The following is a 21,441-nucleotide window of genomic DNA, read 5'->3' as shown; positions in this document are numbered from 1 at the left end:
AAAGAGACTGGAACAGTATCTTCAAACTTCCAAGGAAAATCCTTTCGAATTAGCATTCCATAATAGGTGAAACTATGACACAAGTGTGAAGGCACAAAGCGAGATACTTTCAGAGATTAAAAAAGATTAAAAAATTTTACATCTCAGATCTGATCTGAAAAAAGAATCAACTCAGGAAGTATGATACAAGAAGCAACAAAACAACGGGCAAGCTCTCATGCTAAGTCTAAATAAATACTGACTACTTTTGAAATTGAGATGTAATTCACATACCATAAATTCCTCCTTTCAAAGTGTACAACTCCGTGGATTTCAGTATATTCACAATGTGCAACCTTAACCACTTTCTAATTCCACAACATTTTCACTACCCGACAAGGATCCTGTACCCCATCAACCGTCGCTCCCCATTCTCCCCTCAAAAAATGAAACATGGAGTTATCCCATGACCAGTAATTTCTCAAGAAGGTATATACACAAGAGCACTGGACACATATACTCACAAACTTGTGCTATGAATATTAATAGCATCATCATTCATAATAGCCAAAAAGTGAGAACAACCCAGTGCCTATTGACTGATGAATAAACAAAATATGGTATGTCTATACAATGGAATCTTGTTTAGTCTTAGAAAAGAATGAAGTGCTTATACATGTTACAGTAGGGATGAACCTTGATAACGTTATGCTAAGTGAAGGAAGGCCAACAAAAAAGGCCACTTGTTGTATCATTTCATTTATATGAAATGTCCAGAATAGGCAAATCTATTGAGACAGTAAACAGATTGATGGCTGCCAGGGGCCTGGGGAAGGCACTATGGGGAGTGACTGCTAGTGAGTATGGGGTGTCTTTTTGGGGTAGTGCAAATGCTCTGTATTTAGACTATGGTGATGGTTGCACAACATTGTGGACATGCTAAAAACCAATAAATTCTACATTTTAAAAGGATGAATCAACAGCAATGCTTAACTATTTAATTGCATACATTTTTAAAAGATAAGATTGTATTCTCATATTACTTGTTTGATTGAAATAGAGTTTAAAAAACTGGAAAAAAGCAATGTAGTGAACCAAAAATGGCATGAGTCCATCACATATATATACATATATGTATATATACATATATATGCATACATATATATGTATATATGTATGCATATATATGTATGTATGTATATATATGTATATAGTTTTTTAAGTTATTTATTTACTTTGAGAGAGACAGAGAGAGCATGAGTGGGGGAGCGGCGGAGAGCGAGAGGGAGAATCCCAAGCAGGCTCCATGCTGCTCAGTGTGCAGTGAGCATGGAATATTTTTGTCTGTTGTGTTAGAACTATGTCACAATGTAACAGCCTCCATTTAGACATTGCTTTATAGTAAACAAAGCTTGACATGTATAAAACCAAAGAAACAAAATAAAAAAAACTCTCTTAGCAAGAATATTCCAGGCTCTCTCATAGGTTGTTTTATTTCTTTTTCACTCTAAAGTGACACTTAACATTGCCTGCCAAGAGCATTCTCAGATTGGTGTTCCTTTCTGTCAAATGCATTACCCAGCTTAGTAGTTCAGGTGGATTCAAATCTTTGCAGAGAAAAGATAAGTTTGTGACTAGGTGATTCTATTTAAAACAAAATACTGTAACACATAGGAAAGGATATTTTACTCAGATGTTCTAAGAAGAAGCAATAGGATGTTTGTGAGACAGAGTGATGTTGATTTCAAGGTTTATCAAGACATTAAAAATTAACTTCACTGATGCATTAAATATAAAATATAAAATATAAAATGCATTCAAATATAAAAGTGCTTATACTTATAAATCCTTGAGGTTCATTCTGTTACAGTACAGCAAGATGTTTCTCTATTCCAGAAACTGTTCTGCATGAGTTTTATGTGACTTATAGACACAGCAAAATTTTCAAACAGTAAAATAAGAGACAATGATTCCATAATTTTTGTACATGTAAAAATTTTTTAAACATTTTTTAACATTTTTATTTTTGTGAGACAGAGCACAAGCAGAAGAGGGGCAGAGAGAGAGGGAGACGCACAATCCAAAGCAGGCTCCAGGCTCTGAGCTGTCAGCACAGAGCCTGATGCGGGGCTTGAAACCACAAACTGTGGGATCATGACCTAAGCCAAAGTTGGATGCTTAACTGACTGAGCCACCCAGGCACCCCTGTACGTGTAAATTTAAACTCAGACAAAATATAAGATCTCCTTAGACAACTCCTTAATATTAGACACACACTCCACTCCTTCCTAACACCTTGCCAAAATAATTCACTATTGAATAATTCACAATTTGAATGTGGAGTTTTATTTGTCATATGATAATTACAGCTATGTGGGAGCAACTCTTTTCTTTTCTTTTTTTTTTAAGTTTATTTATTTATTTATATTGAGAGGGAGAGCACATGAACAGAGGAGGGGCAGAGAGAGAGGAGAGAGAGAATTCCAAGCAGGGCTTTTTCCTATGGACTGTGAGATCATGACCTGAGCCAAAGTCAAGAGTTGGACGCTTAACCGACTAAGCCACCCAGGTGCCCTGCAACTTTTTTCTTACACGGAGAGAGAGACGTAGAAAGGGGATTTAATATTTGCACTTCCTTACACAGACATTAGCAACCCCCACAGTGAAACACTTTAGGCTTCAGGCATGCAGACATCTTAGAAGAAGCCTGGGAGATGAGACCCCTCTCTAGGAGTAAGAGATCTTGTGGGATTTTGTGAGGATGCTTTGGAATTTCGTTGGAAAAAGTGTTAATGCATTTTGAGAAGAAAAGCTGGAGGAAGTAAACCTTATTAAAGCCAATGGTCTTTATTAATTGCTTGGGTTAGATTTTTATCACGTACTTAAAGACACAGCCAAGAGCACATGGTTTCATCAGTAATAGTGTTCGTAATGTTGGTGCTTAATAGACCATTACAACTACTTGGATTAAAATAGTGACTATCAACACAGATTCTGGACTTCCTCCATAACCATACCCGAATGCTCTAACAAGAAGCCCCAAATAAATATCACATTAAGAAAAATGAACTTCAGCTATTTTAATATTGAATAACTAGACACAAATGAAAATAGTATTTGACCTTATAAATACAGCACTTTAATCAACGCTACAATGGGTACATTTTTACAGCATAAATTACTGTACACAATTGTCCTACTTAAAATCCTCTTCAATTCTGGAAACAGTTGTAAGACCAATTCCTGTAAGAGGAGAAGATAAAGGCCCTGTAATCTGGTTTTGCAGCTGCTAAAATTGGATCAGTGGAAAAGTCTCGTGGGACATAAGCAGGTTCCCAGGTTGCTGACAGACAGCTCTCCCAAGGCCGAGATACACAATTTGAAACGGTGTTTGATGTGACATGCTATATAGGAATATTGAGTTAGCGTTGCCAACTCCATGAATAAACATCTAAGATGATCCAGGATAAAAGGGTGGAATTTAAAATTCCTGCTCTGACTGAGGCAAACTTACATGGGAGTGACTTTCAACTTGATTCCACAGAACCATAGAGTAAGCTGCTATTTATTATGCTGTAGTAGGAGTGTTTGTTCCATAACATCCTGCCTGAGAAAGGGCAGTACAGCATCCAAGTGCCTAGCTAGTGGATCGACACCTCCTCATGCTAATAAACCCCATGTTGCCATTCTAGATTTTTTTTTTTTTACCTAAATACTCAGAATTCACACTGGATAAGGTGTTGTGCTTCTGTGGAAAGGGTGTTAGTATCGATTTGGGCCCAAATGAGGATGGATCTTGTAAGACCTTCAGCGATTGCTCTTTTGTACTGGAGAAAACCTAGGGATTTTCCAATGGGGACGAAAAGAAAAAAAAGCCCTTTTCAATGGGCATTTCATGATTATTTTGGTTACATCAAAGCACTGATTTAGGGATACAAGGAAGCCCTGTGTCTAAATAATATAAATATTAGATAAAAGCTAAAAACTTCTATCCAACATTGAGGACCTTGACCGCGGTGGTATGAAACATTCAGATTAGTCAGATTTCCAGTTTTCATTTCAATGTTTGGGGCTAGAATATACAGTCACTAGTTGGGCATCACAAAAATTACTAAGGTCTTACGTTGATTTTTCCCTCTCCTGGTACACTGACTAAAATGTAGCCTACAATTAAGTGATTATGTTGAGGCAACCTAACCCACTAGAGAAAATATTTACCTTCTCTCAAGAGAGGTTTTATTTTTCCTGAAGCTCATGACATACCCAAGTCCCTTATGACAGATCTCCTTTCTCAGGAATAAACCTCCCAAAGAAGCTTATCTTCCACCTCCTGGCCCCAGACAGACAGACAAACAGAGGCACAAGGTGCACATGTAGGCAACTCAGCCTCCTGGCACTCAAAGAAACACCATGAGAGTATGAAAAATGAGACTGTGCTGTGTTCTCTGGCTCTATGAAGATATTGAAACATGGTGTTCATTAAGTAAGTTTTCTCCTGGAAGATGGTGCACACTGGAAGCTTGGACCCAATGTTCCTTCTTCCCCTTTCCATCTGGACACCACTTGATTTCTTAAGGCTGGGACTGGATGAGAAAGGGGAGGGGTGATTGCACCACCAACTGGGGTACTTGGTAGCCCTTCTGCTCTTGGCAAGGACTCTCCCTCCCCGTTGCCGTCATTGGTCTTAGAGCTCTGCCTACAGGCAGGATGGACTCAAAGCGGTAATGACAAAGGCTGAAGAGTCTTATGAAAGGGTCTGTGGTTATCCCACTGTCATCTTCCTGGTCCTCTGGAATCTAGTCAGGGCTGGGACAGAGTCCCATGCCCTGCATCACACACCTTTGTATCTTGGTGCCTGTAGATACAGTATATTTCTGTTGCTTCTGTGCTGACAATGCGTGACTCTTGCTGAGTGTGACAGCTGGGGATCTCAAAATGCTTGCCCAGATCTGTTGATCCTCATACTCTGAGGTTGTGGGTGTTCTGAGTTACATTTCACATGGAGGAAACTGAAGTATACAAGGGAGCTTTATTCAAAGATCAGGTGCAGCAGGTGAAGGAGGGGAGTGTTTTCCTGAGTTCTCATCCCAACATCACTGAGTTCTAATATTGAATCCTTGTTTTCTTAAAGCTTCCACTGTCTCTAGTAACTGTTCATCTAAAAAGTCAAGATACTAAACCTGACATATAGAACTTAGAAGGGGGAAAAAAAAAAAAGAAACAAAAAAATAACCCAGCTCACAGGGCAGGACACTTTTGGGTTGAGCTGGCAGCCCTAGGAACTTCAGAAGATTAATAATCAGGTTGCAAATTACTCAAAGGAAAGTGTTAATATTGATATTTCACCACACAAATAGGCCCCAGAGATAGCTGGTGAGGCCACAAACGTGTCTGTCACCAAAGATTAGTGTGTTATGTGCTTAGAATTTTTGACATCTCAACTACATGGCCATACTTTAGGCTTTGTGATCTCTCATTTTGTAGGATGGGGGTAACAGAGGAGACTTTAATAAGTCATGTATCTTTGACTACTGTGAGTAGAATGCTGTTCAGTCAAGTAGTGTGTATTCCTCAGTGTTAACTATTTTCTCTTTGCTCACCTGGAGCAAATCTAGATCTAGAAATCAAGAGATGATAAATGCTGGGGAAAAAGTGAGTTTTGTTTTATGGAAAACTGGAAAAGGGTTGAAGAACAATACAGGAACCAGAATATTGTAATTATTTTTCTAACCATGCACCACTGTTTGAAAAGCCTAAACACTGGTACTATTTGACATTGTCTTTGGATATATTTTCCGATGAGCTTTTCCTATGTCAGAAATGAGTAGAAAACAAGTCCTTGATTCAGCTTTCCAGGCCTCATCATTACTTCCTGATGCTTCAAGACAAACGCCAATGATTGTTTTGACTTGCAGTTAGTACCTTGAGTTCATCCCTCGGATCAATGTGTTTAAAACTGGCTGTTAAGAGGTGGATTTTCAAAGCAACACATAGGGGTTTAATCCCCTGACTCCCATTACTCGAAGAGCTGTGAAGCTGACTCCCCTTGGAGCCAGCCCCAAATTACCCCCTGCTGCCTCAGAATGCCAATTAAATAATAAAAACCAAAACTATGGTCAGATGTAATTAGTTTGAGAACAGAGTTTTATAATTTCCCTCATGCCACACAAACAAATTGACCCCTCTGATGACATATACAGAATAATTCAGTTTGGACAAAGAGAACACAGATCTCAAATCTGAACATTTCTTGTGCTATTTGTTAGGAAGTTGTAATAATGAAAACTGTGTTTGAAAAATTGTTGGAAATGCAGTTTATGTTGTTAGGTTTTCTTTCTTTCATTAAAAAATGTCTTTCAAGACTCCAGTTGGTCCATGTTTCATTGAAAATGTGTTACTTCTTAAAAATATGATTCTGATTAGTATAGACTTCAATAGCAGGCAAACTGTGTAAGAGAAAGACAGTTCTTGAAAGACTGTTGAGTGTTTCTTAGCCCAAACCATTTCTGAAAAGAGTATCAAGGTCCCTGGAGCAAGCAAAGCCAGTCCCCTGTCCCGGCCATTTCTGGGATGAGATGGTCTCCATAGTGGCCCCGAGTTAGGGTCCTCTTGCAAGACAAGACAATTTGAATCTAAGGGTAGGGGCTGGGTAAGGTGAAAAAGTCATTCTGTTTTTGTTGCTGTTTCTGCTTCTTTGGGAAGGAATGGATTGAACAAATTTGGGGAGAAGAGTAAAAATAAGGTTAAGAAAAAACCCTCCCACACAGAGAGATATATAATGGCAAGCCACTGTTCTAATATTTCTGTCTTCATTAGTTCAAAATTCTCCTATTTTACTCAACCAAATATTGCAAACATTATTCCACCTTGTTGGTCTGAGTTGAAAAAACCTGGCACATATAAGTTAACTTGTGTCATTAAGGAATATTAGATAAAACAGTATACCAGGACTACTGGGTAGACAGGCATCAATGCAGTCATCAATATGAACTCCTCAAGCTTTCTATTCAGCGTTTTCTGAGACACTGGGGGGTGTTCTTCTGCACATGCATGTGTGCATATATGTGCTGGGAAATGGGAAAGACAAGTTGTAAACTAGTTATAAATGCAGGAGAACATGCTTCCATCTTGACTGTGAAAAATGTCAGGCCTATAGTAATGAAAATCCATGGAAGCTACATTTAAAAGATTCATGAAACAACAAGGTTGCTTCTGAAGAGATTATGAACGAGGGACCAGAATTCTTATTTGAACGTATTTTGATTCTGAAGTTTCCTTGTAAAAATATTCACAGAAATTGGTGGACATTTTTTTTTTTTACATACAACTCGGTTTCTCTCATTTACAACATAAGTCATTTAATGTAACATTTGCAACCTTAGAAAGGCAGACATATTTAATCCAAGTCAGTTTATAAATTCCAATTTCACATGGATTAAAAACTGCAGATAAATTAAGTCACAATAATATCCTGTACATGCATTAAGGCTGGTGACTGCTAAAGTCTCTTGGGTATCTACAAACAGGAAATCACACACAGATTACTGGGTCTGAAGAGTGTCTACATCATTAAAAAAATCTTGCTTTTTTTTTTTGTTTGTTTTGCTTTTTTTTTGGTGATACAGGTTTCAACAGTAACTCTGGAAAACTGTGAAAAATGTTATTTAAAAATATATATGTATATACTACTGCACAGTTTCAAAGATGTGATTCATAAATAATGTTGGCTGCACTGATTAAGTTTTAACAATTACTGCACTTCCAAGGTGATGCGAACACGCAGCGACTTATACTCAATGTTAGGCACTAGTAATATCCTTCAGGCATACTACAGTTTTATGTTAGCTGTATTGTACATATATATTTTTAAATGTATGCATTTATACAAACTGTGTATATCATGTATGGGATGTCAGAAATGTACACATCACTGTTATATAATACACACATCATTGTTTTACATACTAGGATAAGTTTTAGTGCAGAAAATCTCATTGCATTGCATTCCATGTGTTCGATCTAGCACACAATTTGTCAACTCTTCAGATTATTTTTCCAGTACATTCTTCTTTAGATAGGGGGTCCGAGTTTTTGTCTGCAATCTGCAAGTTTCCAGAAATATCTGTTTTAACCAAACCTCACTTTCTAGGCACACTCCTTCACATAAGTCTGATCTCTGTAGAGAGTAGTAACAAATCCCAAATTTTGATCAGGAATATATTTGGGTTACTTTCAAAGGTAACTCTAACATTGTAATAAAGGAAGGCATCCACTCAGGTCATGGAAGGATAAGGTCAGTCGAACTTATGTTGAACTTCTGAGGAAATTATATGTCTTCAAAGAGAAAAAAATGATAGTATGTTTAAATGGGAGCATCTGTGGAAAAATATACATGAGACTGTCAACAGTGGTTGTCTTTCAGGGATGGGACTTGCTACCTTCTACTTTCTACATTGCTGTATTGTTTGAATCTTTACAATGAGCATGTATTACTTTTATAATCCAAAAACACAAGAAAGGTATTTCTACTTTGAACAAAGCTAAATAAAAGGAATAAGTCATGAATGACTTTCACAAGTAACAGTCAGAAGATGGTTCCTTACCAAAATCATCTATGCCAAAGCCAACAAAAACTGCTGCCCTCACGTGGTCAGTTGATGAGATCAAAGACAGGGAGAGGAACTGCATGCTCTGACCATCTCCAAGATGTCGACTTCCAAGTGTTTTTTTTTTTGCGGAACACGGGCCACGTAAGTGCTGATAAAATGCTGTGGGCACAATCAGTCAGGGGCCTCCTGTGGGTCTACATGGGGTTTTGTGGGTAAGCACGTTATGGGCCGCTACAAGACCCGTGGCTTTGAGGATGGGCAGGGCCAGAAAGCACCCAGGGGATGCACGATGGACCCTGAGGTTCATCCCTTTGACAGTTTCAACATTTCATCAGGATTCATCAAGGGTAACTAGAACTAAGCTTTAGTCCTCCAAAAAAAAAAAAAATCCAAAATTTCCCAAGTTAGACTCAAATTTCCAACATAGGATGGGATCGCAAACTCTGCCAATAGCTAGTGAAAGGGATGTGAGGCGCCCCACAGTTGGACAAATGTAAAATAGAAATACTGGTAACATTTCAGGGCCAAAGCCAAATGCAAATTTCACAAACCCTTCACTGGCTTCATTTCACTTCAGACCCTTCACTTTAAATTCATTTCAAATCACCTAAGTTGTTCAATCATTTGTACAGTTTTGAATCAGTGCTTAGAATGACAGCAGTCTTATTTCCCATCTACAGATCAGGTGACAAAAATGTTAACATTACAACCAAAGCAGTAAGAGCATCAGGGAAAGCATATATCACAATCTACTATAACTGTTTTGTGCCAGCATCACCTTGGAAAATGGAGCATTCCACATACTGCATCACCTGACTCTTTCTCATTGACTCTGGTGCAATTCTGTCAAGTGAGAGGCTTCAAGCACATTAGTTTTGCTTTTAAGGACATGGCAAGGTATATCCTCTTTTGCAGAAGTTTTTCTTCTTACCAGTATTTTTTATATTCAAATATATTTAACAAGAAGACTAAATCTAGGGCATGACAAGAGACTATAAAAGAAGTAAGTTTCATACAAAGACTGTAAACAAGATGTCAAAAAACTAAAATGTAAACTTAATTGAAAAGAAAAGAATCAAGGGCAAGACGTAAACATACCAGACGTACAGGATGCAAACATGATGTTCTAGTCGTTGCTACCCCAAATAGGGTTGTGATCATTGCAAAAATAACTCACCCCGCACAATAAGCAGCTTGCAAATCAAAGCCTGAAACATATCCCCCCAGATCAAAATGCTATTAGAGGCCTGCATTCTGCACAAAGAGTGAGAGGGTGAGACAGTCTCACGATAGCAAATATTTCTCAGCCTGATAAGCAGCAGATACAGACTCCTAGTGAAGAGACGTTCTAGGTAATGTCCCATTTGGCCAAGAAAATTTGCAAGAAAGCTATCGTGGGAAGAAAAGACTTGAAACATATTGGCTGACAAATGCCATGTGGCTCTATGGCTGCTGTGTCACAGTGGCAGGAAGAAAACACACGTGGGCTGGGCAGGCTTACTGTTCCACGTGCAGAAGGTTTCAATTCCCAACTGAGCTCCAAGCTCAGTTGTCTGTTCTTGTTGGTCAGCTTTCAATGACACTGTTGTTACCAAATCCCAGTGCCATTTTCATATGATTTGGGGGGCAGGGCAGGGAAGGCCTGTGGGATTTGATCCATTTGCTTATAACGCATTTAGTTGATAATAAAGTTGGATGGAAGGGTGCGTGTTAGACAAAAGGCAAGGTATTTGGTAACATGCAATCTAGTAAACGTCCAGCACAAAAATAACTGACTTTTTTCGTTATTCAATTATCCATAATACACACAATCAAAAATTAATTGGGGAATAGTATATTAATACTGAAAGTAATCAACAGTATAAGAACTAGGTTCATCTTAACTGGCAGTCAAGCTTTTGGTGTGCTGTATTGCACCTGGTTAACTAACCCATGAGATTTTGGTTGAATGTTCTAAGAAGTCATGGTTTAGCTTTGAAATAGAAAGTGTGTGTGTGTGTGATTTTGTGCGTGCGTGCATGTGTGTAAGTGTATATTCTCTAATCAGAAACCTCTGATCACTTTGTCTAGCTTGGGATTATGAAAACTAGACAAAAATGTATTTTAAAGAGCTGTATATCTTACACACATACACAGGCAACTTCTTTTATGCCCACACATACAAACACACATGCCCTGGGAAAAGACCATTGTTCGATGCTGAGAAAATATTCACCGCAGTTCGATAAATGCTGTGGCTGGGAATTTCAGTAGCACAGTGTCCAGAAACATTGAGCCGTCCATGGAGATGAGAGCACAATCCAGCTCAGGGGCAAGTTCCCTATGACAGGTGGGTGCTGTTCCGCAGCCAGTGCAGGCCCTGCTGGGAGTACTGGACCAGGTGCTCCATGCTGCTGTGCAGGGTGACAGGCCCCATGAGCAAATCCAGGTCGTTGAAGAATTCTAGAGGACAGAGAGAGTCGTTTGAGTGACACACGTGCTGAGCGTGCTACCCTGAGAGACCTGAGTGACTTAAGAAAAAATTCCATCCACAGTCTCTATATAAATCATGCACTCTCTATTCCATCAGGCAACTTTAGCATTCCACTGGACAAAATAAAACCCAAAGGTAGAGAACTCATCCTATATCCAATTAATTCTATTGGCCATTTCTTATTTATTTATTTATTTATTTATTTATTTATTTATTTATTTATTTAAAAATTTTATTTAAATCCAAGTTAGTTAACATACAGCGTAATAATGACTTCAGGAGTAGAATTTTGGGATTCCTCACTTACATATAACACCCAGTACTCATCCCAACAAGTGTCCTCCTTAATGCCCACCCCACCCCCACCTCCCCTCCGGCAACCCTCAATTTGTTCTCTGTATTTAAGAGTTTCTTATGGTTCGCCTCCCTCTCTCTTTTTATCTTATTTCTCATTCAAATGAATAACATTTACTCAGCCAAATAGCAAAGAAAACTTACTTCCTTAGACTGCATTGTCCTTGTGCACAAATGCATCCTGCCCTAGATGTGGCTTATGGCTCTGTCACCCCTTAATACTGTACTCAACTGTAGCATGTGCTGAACCCCTGCAGTGAGTCCAAGGCAGAAGGGTCCAGGACCTTGGGGGAAAGTCAGAGATGGGTTCTGAAAAACCCCTACTGAGGTCACCTTCTAGTCCTGGGACATTCTCTAGGTCTGTGCCTTCGTTAACATTTATTATGTGCTGAGGCACTGTGCTAGGTGCAGGGGGTAGAGGTAGGGGGTACAGAAGACGAATAAGGTGCAGGCTCTGCTCTCTCAGAGATCACGGGATAGTGGCTCAGAGAAACAATGGCTCATATGGCTGTTATACTGTCATAACTGGATCACTGAACAACAGTCTTTGAAAGTGAGAATCTGGGAGTTTTTCAAAGTTCCTCATATACATGCTGAATGATGTCCTGCCGGAGAAGGCGAGGGAGAGATTAGAGAAGACTCTGAGGTGGTGGGGAGGGAAGCCAAGGCAGGAATCCAGGAGCAGAACTGGGGAGGAGGGGGCAGGTCCAGGAAAAATGCCGACTTTACACTGGACATGTAGCATTGAGCCCTCTGGTAGGAGACATCCAGTAGGCAGCTGGCAGTGCCATCTGGAGTGTGGCCTGCTCAGGGTCTCCCAAACTGGCCATGTCAATTTTTATACGTCCTGTCCCTTCTGTTGTGTCCACTGGGGATGCCCACCCCACTCCATCTCAGCTACACAACGACTATTTGCCTTTCCAAACCCTGTTCCCTGTCAATTCCTCTAGAAGGCCTCTCCTGGTGGCCTCAGTCTCCTGGCATTGACCTCCCTGGCATTCCCATTAGATTTTCAGGGTGTGTCACCTCTGGGATGCATGTTATGTACTATCCGGTTTTATTACCAATTTCATGTACTCAGGACCCACGTGGTTATCTATGCCATTAATTCCTCATCTCATTGTGAACATTCTGGTCTTGTCCTCAGAAGCTTATGCTTTTGTGGGAACAGAATTCGCACTTAATGGCTTGAAAGTGAACTCAGATTTGTGCTCTCCTGCTCTGGGAGGGAGAGTAGTAAATCGGTATAATCATTTGGGAGAAAAGTTAATATATATTAAGATATATAACAATATATATCTTAAAAGAATCTATAGCTGTTGACCTTCAAATTCTCCCTTGTATGAAAATAATCAGAATATAGACAATGATTTATATAAGGAGATTTGTCATAACATTATTCGTAGTAGAACAAAAGTTAGAAGTGATATAAATGTCCAACAAGAAGGGAATGGTTTTGAGAAATCATGATACTTTATGACTGTAAAACCACTATTATGACAGTCTTCTAGAACATCATAAAAGATGTTTTCAAACTAGTTAGTGGCATGGGAAAATGCCTGATATTGTTAAATGGAAACAGGATATAAAACTGTATATGAACTATAATCTTATTTTGGCAAGAATTGTGCATGTTTGGAGAAGACTAGAGGAAACTTTGGTAGAATGTTAACAGTAATTATCTCTTGGTGATAAGATTACTGATAATTAAAAAATGTTTTTCCCTGTAGTTTTCCACACTTTACAAATTTAGCCACAGTAGACATGCATTTGTTTTATAATCTGTGAAAACAAACCTTACTTAAAGAGAAATAGAACTTACTGCTGCCTATAAAACACTTTCTTTTCAGTGGCAAGCAGCTATCACTTATGCAGCCAGGAACATTCATCCTCATTAATTAATAGTTAAATGTTTCAGGTCCCTAGTTGTATTCTAGGCACCGTGCAGGTCTTGGGAACACGAAGCTGAATAGAACGTTACCCCTACCTTCACGGAGCTCACAGTCTCAAAGAAGAGCATATGTGTACATATCTCTATCTGTATTTACACCATTTCTATGTATCTGTATCATATCTACGTCCACCTCCATCTCTAATCTCCTATAGTCAAGATTAAGGTAGGTTAAGGCACGAGAGACCCTGAGTGAGGGTGGGAGGTCAGGAAAAGTAGTGCACAGCTTCTACCGTCTCCTCTGGTAAATGACGAAAACTTGCTCAATGATGTCCCGCGTCAGGCTGGCTCCCTGGGATGTGGTTGGAATCACACACACACACTTCCTAGAGGCTCACACACCTCTGTTTTCCTTGGCCAGGTTGTCCGCCATCTCCCAGTAGTCATAGCTGTGGAGAATGCTGTTGGTGATGCTGACGTGGTTGGCTGCCATCTGGTGGATGCGCTGTGGGATGCTGACGATGGTGGAAGGGGACAGGGTGTTGGCATTGGAGAGGCTCCCCTGAGATCCCACGGAGCTGGTCGGAGAGGGGTTGGGAGACATGGGGGATGGGGTTCCAGTGCTCCTGGAAGGGGAGAGCGTAGAAAAAAACAAGAGTAGGGGGGCTGGTACCAGGTGGGATAGAACAGCTCCCCAGGGTGCTGTGAGCAAAGTAGCACATGGCCCAGCATCATGCAGTGCCTCATTTATCACCTTTACTTTGGAGAAATGAACTTACTTTCCACTGGCTCCCCATGGAGATGGGGCTTGGGCAGCTTTAGATGAATTCTGCAGGAAAAGAAAAACGTTGACAGTGAGTACCATCTGTTTAAGTTTAAACAGCTGACGATAACGTGTTCTCAGGTGACCTTTGAGAGACGTAATGGCAGAGGCTGCAGATAAAATAAAGATTCACAGAAATTGGATCTGGGAAGTTACAATTACTAGGCTACTGGTTTCTTTTCTGGAAGCTGGTGGGGGGCAGCTGCATGGCCTGCAGGCATCCACCATGGGCTACAATGAAGAGCTCAACCCACAGGCTGGGTTTTCATGCACCAAATTCTGTGTACCAAATTAAATCATAATCCTAAGGGTCTGTTGAATCCTAAACCAGCCTAAGTTTTTTCAACTAGCTTAATTTTTCTGAAAAGGAAAAAAGGAGCAGGACCGCACCTTCCCCCTGCCACACCCACGGGGAACACCTTATATTTAAATGTAGGGCATATGTACAGAAACCACTGCCATACATTTAATGCCTGAAAATATATGAGACATCAGATTCTATTGTTTTGACTTATGAAGTTTAGAAGTATTTGTTTTAAAGGAAAGTGCTGTTGAAGTTTTCTAAAAGAACAAATTAAAATATATGTGCGTAACAGAGTATTCAAAAACTGACTTATCTGAGTATTTTGGCTTAGGATGTTATGTTACATAAGCCAGTTGTTTGCATCAGGCATTGAAAAGAAGTTTTGACTTTGGCAAGGAAAGCTGCTAAATGTACAGACAGATTTCCTCTCTGAGAGTCTGATGATGCGTTCTTGGACATAAGTCTATGGGACTATTAAGGAAAAAAATGGTCTTTAATGTTTATTTATTTTTGAGACAGAGAGAGACAGAGCAAGAACAGGGGAGGGGCAGAGATAGAGGGAGACACAGAACCGGAAGCAGTCTCCAGGCTCTGAGCCATCAGCCCAGAGCCCGACGCGGGGCTCGAACTCACGGACCGTGAGATCGTGACCTGAGCCGAAGTCGGACGCCCAACCGACTGAGCCACCCAGGAGCCCCGGAAAAAAAATGGTCTTTATGATACTGATGTGAATTTTGCCTTCCAGAGGGAAGAAAACAGCCTCAGCCTGGTACCCCAGAGACAAGGTGTTTCTTTGGTTAAAAAGGACTTTATGAAGTGGTGAGTGATTTTTAGTTTTTTAGCGGAGGTGTTACCAGAATGGTAAGAAATGGCCTTACAGGTGGAAATTCTACTATTGCCTTCATGCCTCTTCACTACCTGTAAGCCCTGTGACTAAAAGCATGAGTGGGAATCAAGTCCTTTATTGAGAGGCAGCTCTGTATCGATAAAACACTTTGCTTATGGACAAATTATCATTGCCACCTGAAGGTTTCATAATCTCTGAACTTAAAATATCTTTTTTTTTAATATATGAAATTTATTGTCAAATTGGTTTCCATACAACGCCCAGTGCTCATCCCAAAAGGTGCCCTCCTCAATACCCATCACCCACCCTCCCCTCCCTCCCACCCCCCATCAACCCTCAGTTTGTTCTCAGTTTTTAAGAGTCTCTTATGCTTTGGCTCTCTCCCACTCTAACTTCTTTTTTTTTTTTTTTCCCTTCCCCTTCCCCATGGGTTCCTGTTAAGTTTCTCCACATAAGATCCACATAAGAAAGAACACATATAGTATCTGTCTTTCTCTGTATGGCTTATTTCACTTAGCATAACACTCTCCAGTTCCATCCACGTTGCTACAAAGGGCCATATTTCATTCTTTCTCATTGCCACGTAGTACTCCATTGTGTATATAAACCACAATTTCTTTATCCATTCATCAGTTGATGGACATTTAGGCTCTTTCCATGATTTGGCTATTGTTGAGAGTACTGCTATAAACATTGGGGTACAAGTGCCCCTATGCATCAGTACTCCTGTATCCCTTGGGTAAATTCCTAGAAGTGCTACTGCTGGGTCATAGGGTAGGTCTATTTTTAATAAAATATCTTTTTTTAATGCTTATTTATTTTTGAAAGACACAGAGAGCATGAGCAGAGGAGGGACAGAGAGAGAGGGAGACAGAGAATCTGAAGCAGGCTGTCAGCAGAAAGCCTGATGCGGGGCTTGAGCCCACAAACCATGAGATCATGATCTGAGCCAAAGTCTGATGTTCAACCAACTGAGCCACCCAGGTGCCCTCATAATCTCTGAACTTCATACTATAAAGGCATTTAAATGGCCTTTAATTAAGGGTAGCCACCAATAGCCCCTGGAGGGGAAACTCTGATATTTAAGTTGTGTTCTTTGTCCATTCTGTACATATTCATGGATGGCATACATAGGCTAAGAACTTCTTATATCCCTTAAAAGTTATGTGGTAATCTCTGTAGCTTACAGAGTTCAGATTCCTTTTTTATTCAAGCATTTTCTTTTCTTTTCTTTTTTTGACTGTAGTAATGTTCTTCAGTATTAGCTCTTAGATTCTGACTTTCTGGAAGTAAAGGAATAGACTCAGTGTCTGTTCTTGTCATTATGACACAGAACGGTCAATGTGTCAAAACAGTTATCTCCTTGCCTTAGCACCTGGTTACTTTACACACGTGACCAGGAAGGAGATGGCATGCTGGTCATAGCCCACAGAACCTCCAACGTAGCCTGGTCATCTGAGATGATGTCTAAGAAGTGGAGGCTGGGGATTAAAGGATCTAAAATGATGGTGTGTATCTGACATGGGGTTGGTGGAGGTGGAAATGCTATAATTTCTTGTTTCAAATGGACAGCAAAGGGGTTGAGAAATCTCAAATGAATAACTTCATGTCCACTTCACAAGTACATCAGAGAAGGTTTTCTTTTTTTATTCTCCCAATGAAAATGATTTCATTTCCTGAGATAGGGAAAAGTTAGCATATTTTCCAATCCTACCCTTATATTTACCTACTACCTCTGAGTTCTAACAAGCCATTTCTTATCATTTAAAACTATGCCTTGATTAAAAGTTAAATTAGCTACTGGAGAGAGCTATGAGGAAGTTCTAAGTAGTTACTTCTAAGAGGAAGAAGCTCTAAAGGAACATGAGAAATTGGTTAGCTATAAAGAGGAATTTCCTAGGACACTAATATTCTTTCTCTTGAGGCCATAAAAATACTTGGACACAAGGCAGGGAGATAAATTAGATGGACTCTCAAGGCCATTCTTTGAGCCTTGAACACCATGAGTATGTCATAAAGGGGGTTAGTGTTGATATCAGAGGGTTCCTGTATTATCCCCAAAGCCATGAATTCTACCAGGCTCCTTGAAAATGTCCATGACAGAGAGACCAGTGGATACAAGCAATAATGTTGCCCATTAGCCAGATAGTACCTTGAAATAGTCGATAAGTGCTTTTGAGTACTTCACAGCGTGGTCCCTTTTGAGTCGAAACATCCGCCAGTACAGGAGAGCCAGGCATCGATAACTGCAGCAGAAAGAGAGAAATGGGCCCTGAAAGCATGAGTATGTCCTTTGCAAACAAGACTTAAAAACAACTCTTGTTCTAAGGCACTCAGCATTTATATCATGATTATATATATGTAATATTTTTAAATTTTTTTTTTCAACGTTTTTTTTTTTAATTTATTTTTGGGACAGAGAGAGACAGAGCATGAATGGGGGAGGGGCAGAGAGAGAGGGAGACACAGAATCGGAAACAGGCTGCAGGCTCCGAGCCATCAGCCCAGAGCCTGACGCGGGGCTCGAACTCCCGGACCGCGAGATCGTGACCTGGCTGAAGTCGGACGCTTAACCGACTGCGCCACCCAGGCTCCCCTATATGTAATATTTTTAAACTTACATTTACGTCTGAAAAGTATCTGACCTTCCTTTAGTTCAAAAGATAGAATTCAAAACTTCAAGGAGTTATTCCATAAACATATCTACCACTATAACATAGCTTTATTGCTTCTTTGTTGGGGCCAAGGGACAGGCCATTTTCTTCTTCCACCACTAGAGGACAGTCTCTCTCCATGGGAGGAGTGAGGGAGCATTAGCACAGGGCTTTCCCAGTCACTGGGAAACTCACTGGGGGAGTTTCAGGGCAGAGCCACCTTACTTTGATTTCTCTGGTGCCCTGACTTCTGCACCTTCGGCTTTGCTGAAAGAACAGCTCTTCCACCTGTTTGTATTCCCTTCACTTTTAAACTACTTTACTGGACTGTATAAGTAGTTCAAATTAATATATATGAATACTTTATAAACAGCAAAAACTCAAGGCTGAGAGTATCATTATTTTATTATTTTACATTTATTATTTACATATTAGTATTCTATCTTCTATAATATTAGGTATTAATCATCATTAATTTGTTAATCCTAATAATGGAACTTTACGTTTGAAAACAATGAAGAAAGCATTTACTGAGACATACCCTCCGCTTTTCCCTGGTGCTTTTCCCTCAATTATTTGCTAACTCAGTTCTGGTGCTGACATGCTAGAATGCCAATGTAGCAACTACAACTTACTAGTGTCTTCTGAGCACAAAAAATTGCAGATGGTGTGACAATGCAAAACTACCTGAGACCCTCTCTTTTCTGAATGTTGCTGTTATTTTTTTTGAGACTTGATTCTCTGACTTGCAGATCAGTTTCTAGAGTAGAATATGAACCACTGGAGAGCAAAAAATGTTGGATCCCTATATAGGAGGAACCAAGACAGGTGGCCTATGATTTGGGAGAATGAGGTGAGGTGTTCCAAGGAGATATAATGGGGAAAATTGTTATTATTATATTCACATAGTCATTACCATTGTAATCACCACAGATACAGAAAAAAAATCTATTACATGCTGGTGAACAGTTTAAAAGAAACGCTTCTGTTATTACAGTGTAATAAGCTGTTTCTTTGATGTGTTGAGAACTTCAGGGCACCATCTTGTTTTAGTCATAATAATCCCACATGTAAACAAACAAATGGATTATTTTGATCGTGTCTAAAGTGTCAAACACAAGAGAAATTACATTTGGCACAACTCACATTCAAATTATTAAAACACAGACCTACCTGATTTTAAAGTTGTGCATGCACTCACATACATACAAATACACAGAAAAAATTATCCTTGTGTAATGAACCTGTTGACTCTCAATCACTGTGAATTCACATCATGCTTGGTAGGCCAGCAAGAAATTGTGTGGGCTCACCCCAGCCACCATCAGAACTGCATTTGTTTTTGCATGATAGAAGGTAGTAGAAAAATGTATACATTTCAGCAGTTGGTTTGCCAATGAAGGTATACATGGCTGTGGAGGCTATTTTAAGTTGATATCATGCACTTACCATAATGCGGCCAATTGTTTGTCTTCTGGTGTGGCATTAGGGCCTGAATGGGTTTTTAGTCTCATAGCATACCTAGGGGAAAAAAGAAATGAAAACCCAAAGGAAAAAAAAAAGCTTTCTTGTTAACAACAGAACATCTTCTATGATGGAGGTTCCCTTTGCCCCAAAACTTAGTTTTTCATAGCACTTGTTATTAATTCTTAAAAGCTAGCTAATGCTGCCCCATTTTCCCTAAGCATTACACTACTGTGATGACTAGAACAAAATGACTTTAATGATTGTCCAGCTACTTTCTCCCCCTTAACAATACAAGTTCAAATGCTACCGGTGGTTGAGAGTGAGGCCAGTTCAAATATTATCCATGAATATAGTGACACATCCATTTTTATAAAATTTTGACTTATGGCTGAGTGGCTGACAAGATTGAGTGAAGTTCAATCCTTCCAAACCAACCTTCAGAAAAATGTTCACTCCTTGTACTCAGATGAATGCTTGGATTCACCCCTTTTTCATTGTTATGGAACTCTTGCTTTGATGGCTGTGTAAGTGTCCTAAAAAAGGTGGCTCTTTTGAACTTTACTTACTCCCATTTATTTCTCTAATCAAGGGGACAAATGGCCATTTCACTCTCCCAATAATATACCACGTTACTTACAGACTCTTTGAGAGAACGAACACATAGCAGAAATGGTCAGAGTCCTGGGTTCAAATCCTGGTTCAGCCTCTTATTAGTTGTGAGAGCTCAAATGAATGTCATTAAGCCTCGATTTCCTTGTTGATAAAATATGATGAATACTGCTGATTACACAGCCTTGTTACAAGGATAGTATTTGTGAAGGTCATTGTAAATTGCTCAAGATATGATGCTGTTATTATACTAGGTCTACAACATGCAGATTTGCAGTGCCTCTGAATAGATCTCTGCAGTTTTCCTAGTGGTTGTTCTGGGTATTTACAATATACATGAGTTATCACAATTCATGGGTGTTAACATGTTCCACTTTGAGTGGAGCATGAAAACCTTATTTCCATTTATGTATGTCCCTTTACTCACTTTTAAATAACATTGTCTTGAGTATCAGATGGTGGTACAGTTTTTTTTAACCACTGAGTATGATTTATAAAACTCACGAAGAGGATAGTTTATTGCATGTATCCACATTTCTGTTCTTCCACTGTTCTTCCTTCCTTCCTGACACTCTAATATTCCTTCATTTGTCATCTCCTTTAGTTTGAGGAACTTCCTTTAGCCCATCTTTATAGGTCAGAAACAAATACTTTTAGTTTTTCATATCTGAGAATATTTTTATTTCCTAGTCATTCCTGTATAATGAAGTTTCCCTGCATCTAAAATTCATTTTGATGGGTTTTTTTTCTTTTACTACTTGAAAAATGTCATGCCACTCCCTTTTGGCCTCCATGGTTTCAGATGAGAAGTCTGCTGTCATACAAACTGGTGCTCCCCTACATTTCTCTCTGGTTGTCTTCAGGATTTTTTTCCTTTGTCTTTAGTTTTCAGAAATGTAGTTATGATGTGTCTTGGCATGCATTTATTTTGGTTTATCCTACTTGGGTTTTTCTCAGCTTCTTGTACCTGTAGGTTTATATCTTTTGCCAAATTTGGCAAATTTCAGCCACTGCTTCTTCAAATACTCTTTTAATCCCACTCTCTTTCTCTCCTGAGACTCCAATGAGACACATGTTGGATCTTCCGTCATTGTGCTTGAGGCTTTATACATTTTTTTCAGTCTATTTCTTTTTGTTGCTTAGATTGGGTAAATTCTATTTTCTGTTCTTAAGTTCACTGATTCTATCCTCTGTTGTCTTGCTGGGGAAGGTCTTCAAAAAAATGTGACTGCCAGTTGACCTGTGAGCTGGACCTGGATGATCAGAGCCTCATCTCCTCCCTTGTCCTTGAAATGTGGGTTCTATTTGCCTTTTCTGTTCCCAGAGGCTGCTCCAAGGACACAACCTTGAGACAGTGTGTGGTGTTAAGAACACCTTCACAGTATACTTGAGTGAACTCATTAAGGCCTCCATATAAACTTTAAGAATTGG

At 39.6% G+C, this 21,441-nt stretch overlaps 1 protein-coding gene across 8 annotated transcripts in view; it reads right to left on the bottom strand.

Moving 5' to 3' along the window:
• Positions 1-7,220: 7,220 nt before the first annotated feature.
• Positions 7,221-21,441, bottom strand: part of AFF3 (ALF transcription elongation factor 3) — a 572,861-nt gene continuing 558,640 nt past the window's right edge. For all 8 annotated transcript variants that reach the window (XM_047854476.1, XM_047854481.1, XM_047854474.1 and 5 more), the window contains 5 exons: positions 19,384-19,455; positions 17,433-17,526; positions 14,086-14,135; positions 13,709-13,932; positions 7,221-11,030 (listed from right to left, as the gene is read on the bottom strand). In XM_047854476.1, coding sequence (XP_047710432.1) covers positions 10,909-11,030; positions 13,709-13,932; positions 14,086-14,135; positions 17,433-17,526; positions 19,384-19,455 — 562 coding nt within the window. In that variant the 3' untranslated portion in view covers positions 7,221-10,908. The remainder of the gene's footprint in view (positions 11,031-13,708; positions 13,933-14,085; positions 14,136-17,432; positions 17,527-19,383; positions 19,456-21,441) is intronic.

Source organism: Prionailurus viverrinus, chromosome A3 (genome assembly GCF_022837055.1).
Source record: "Prionailurus viverrinus isolate Anna chromosome A3, UM_Priviv_1.0, whole genome shotgun sequence".
In the NCBI taxonomy this organism is placed as follows: Eukaryota; Metazoa; Chordata; class Mammalia; order Carnivora; family Felidae; genus Prionailurus; species Prionailurus viverrinus.
The sequence above is the reverse complement of the archived record's forward strand: the minus strand, read 5'-3'. Positions and strand labels throughout refer to the sequence as shown.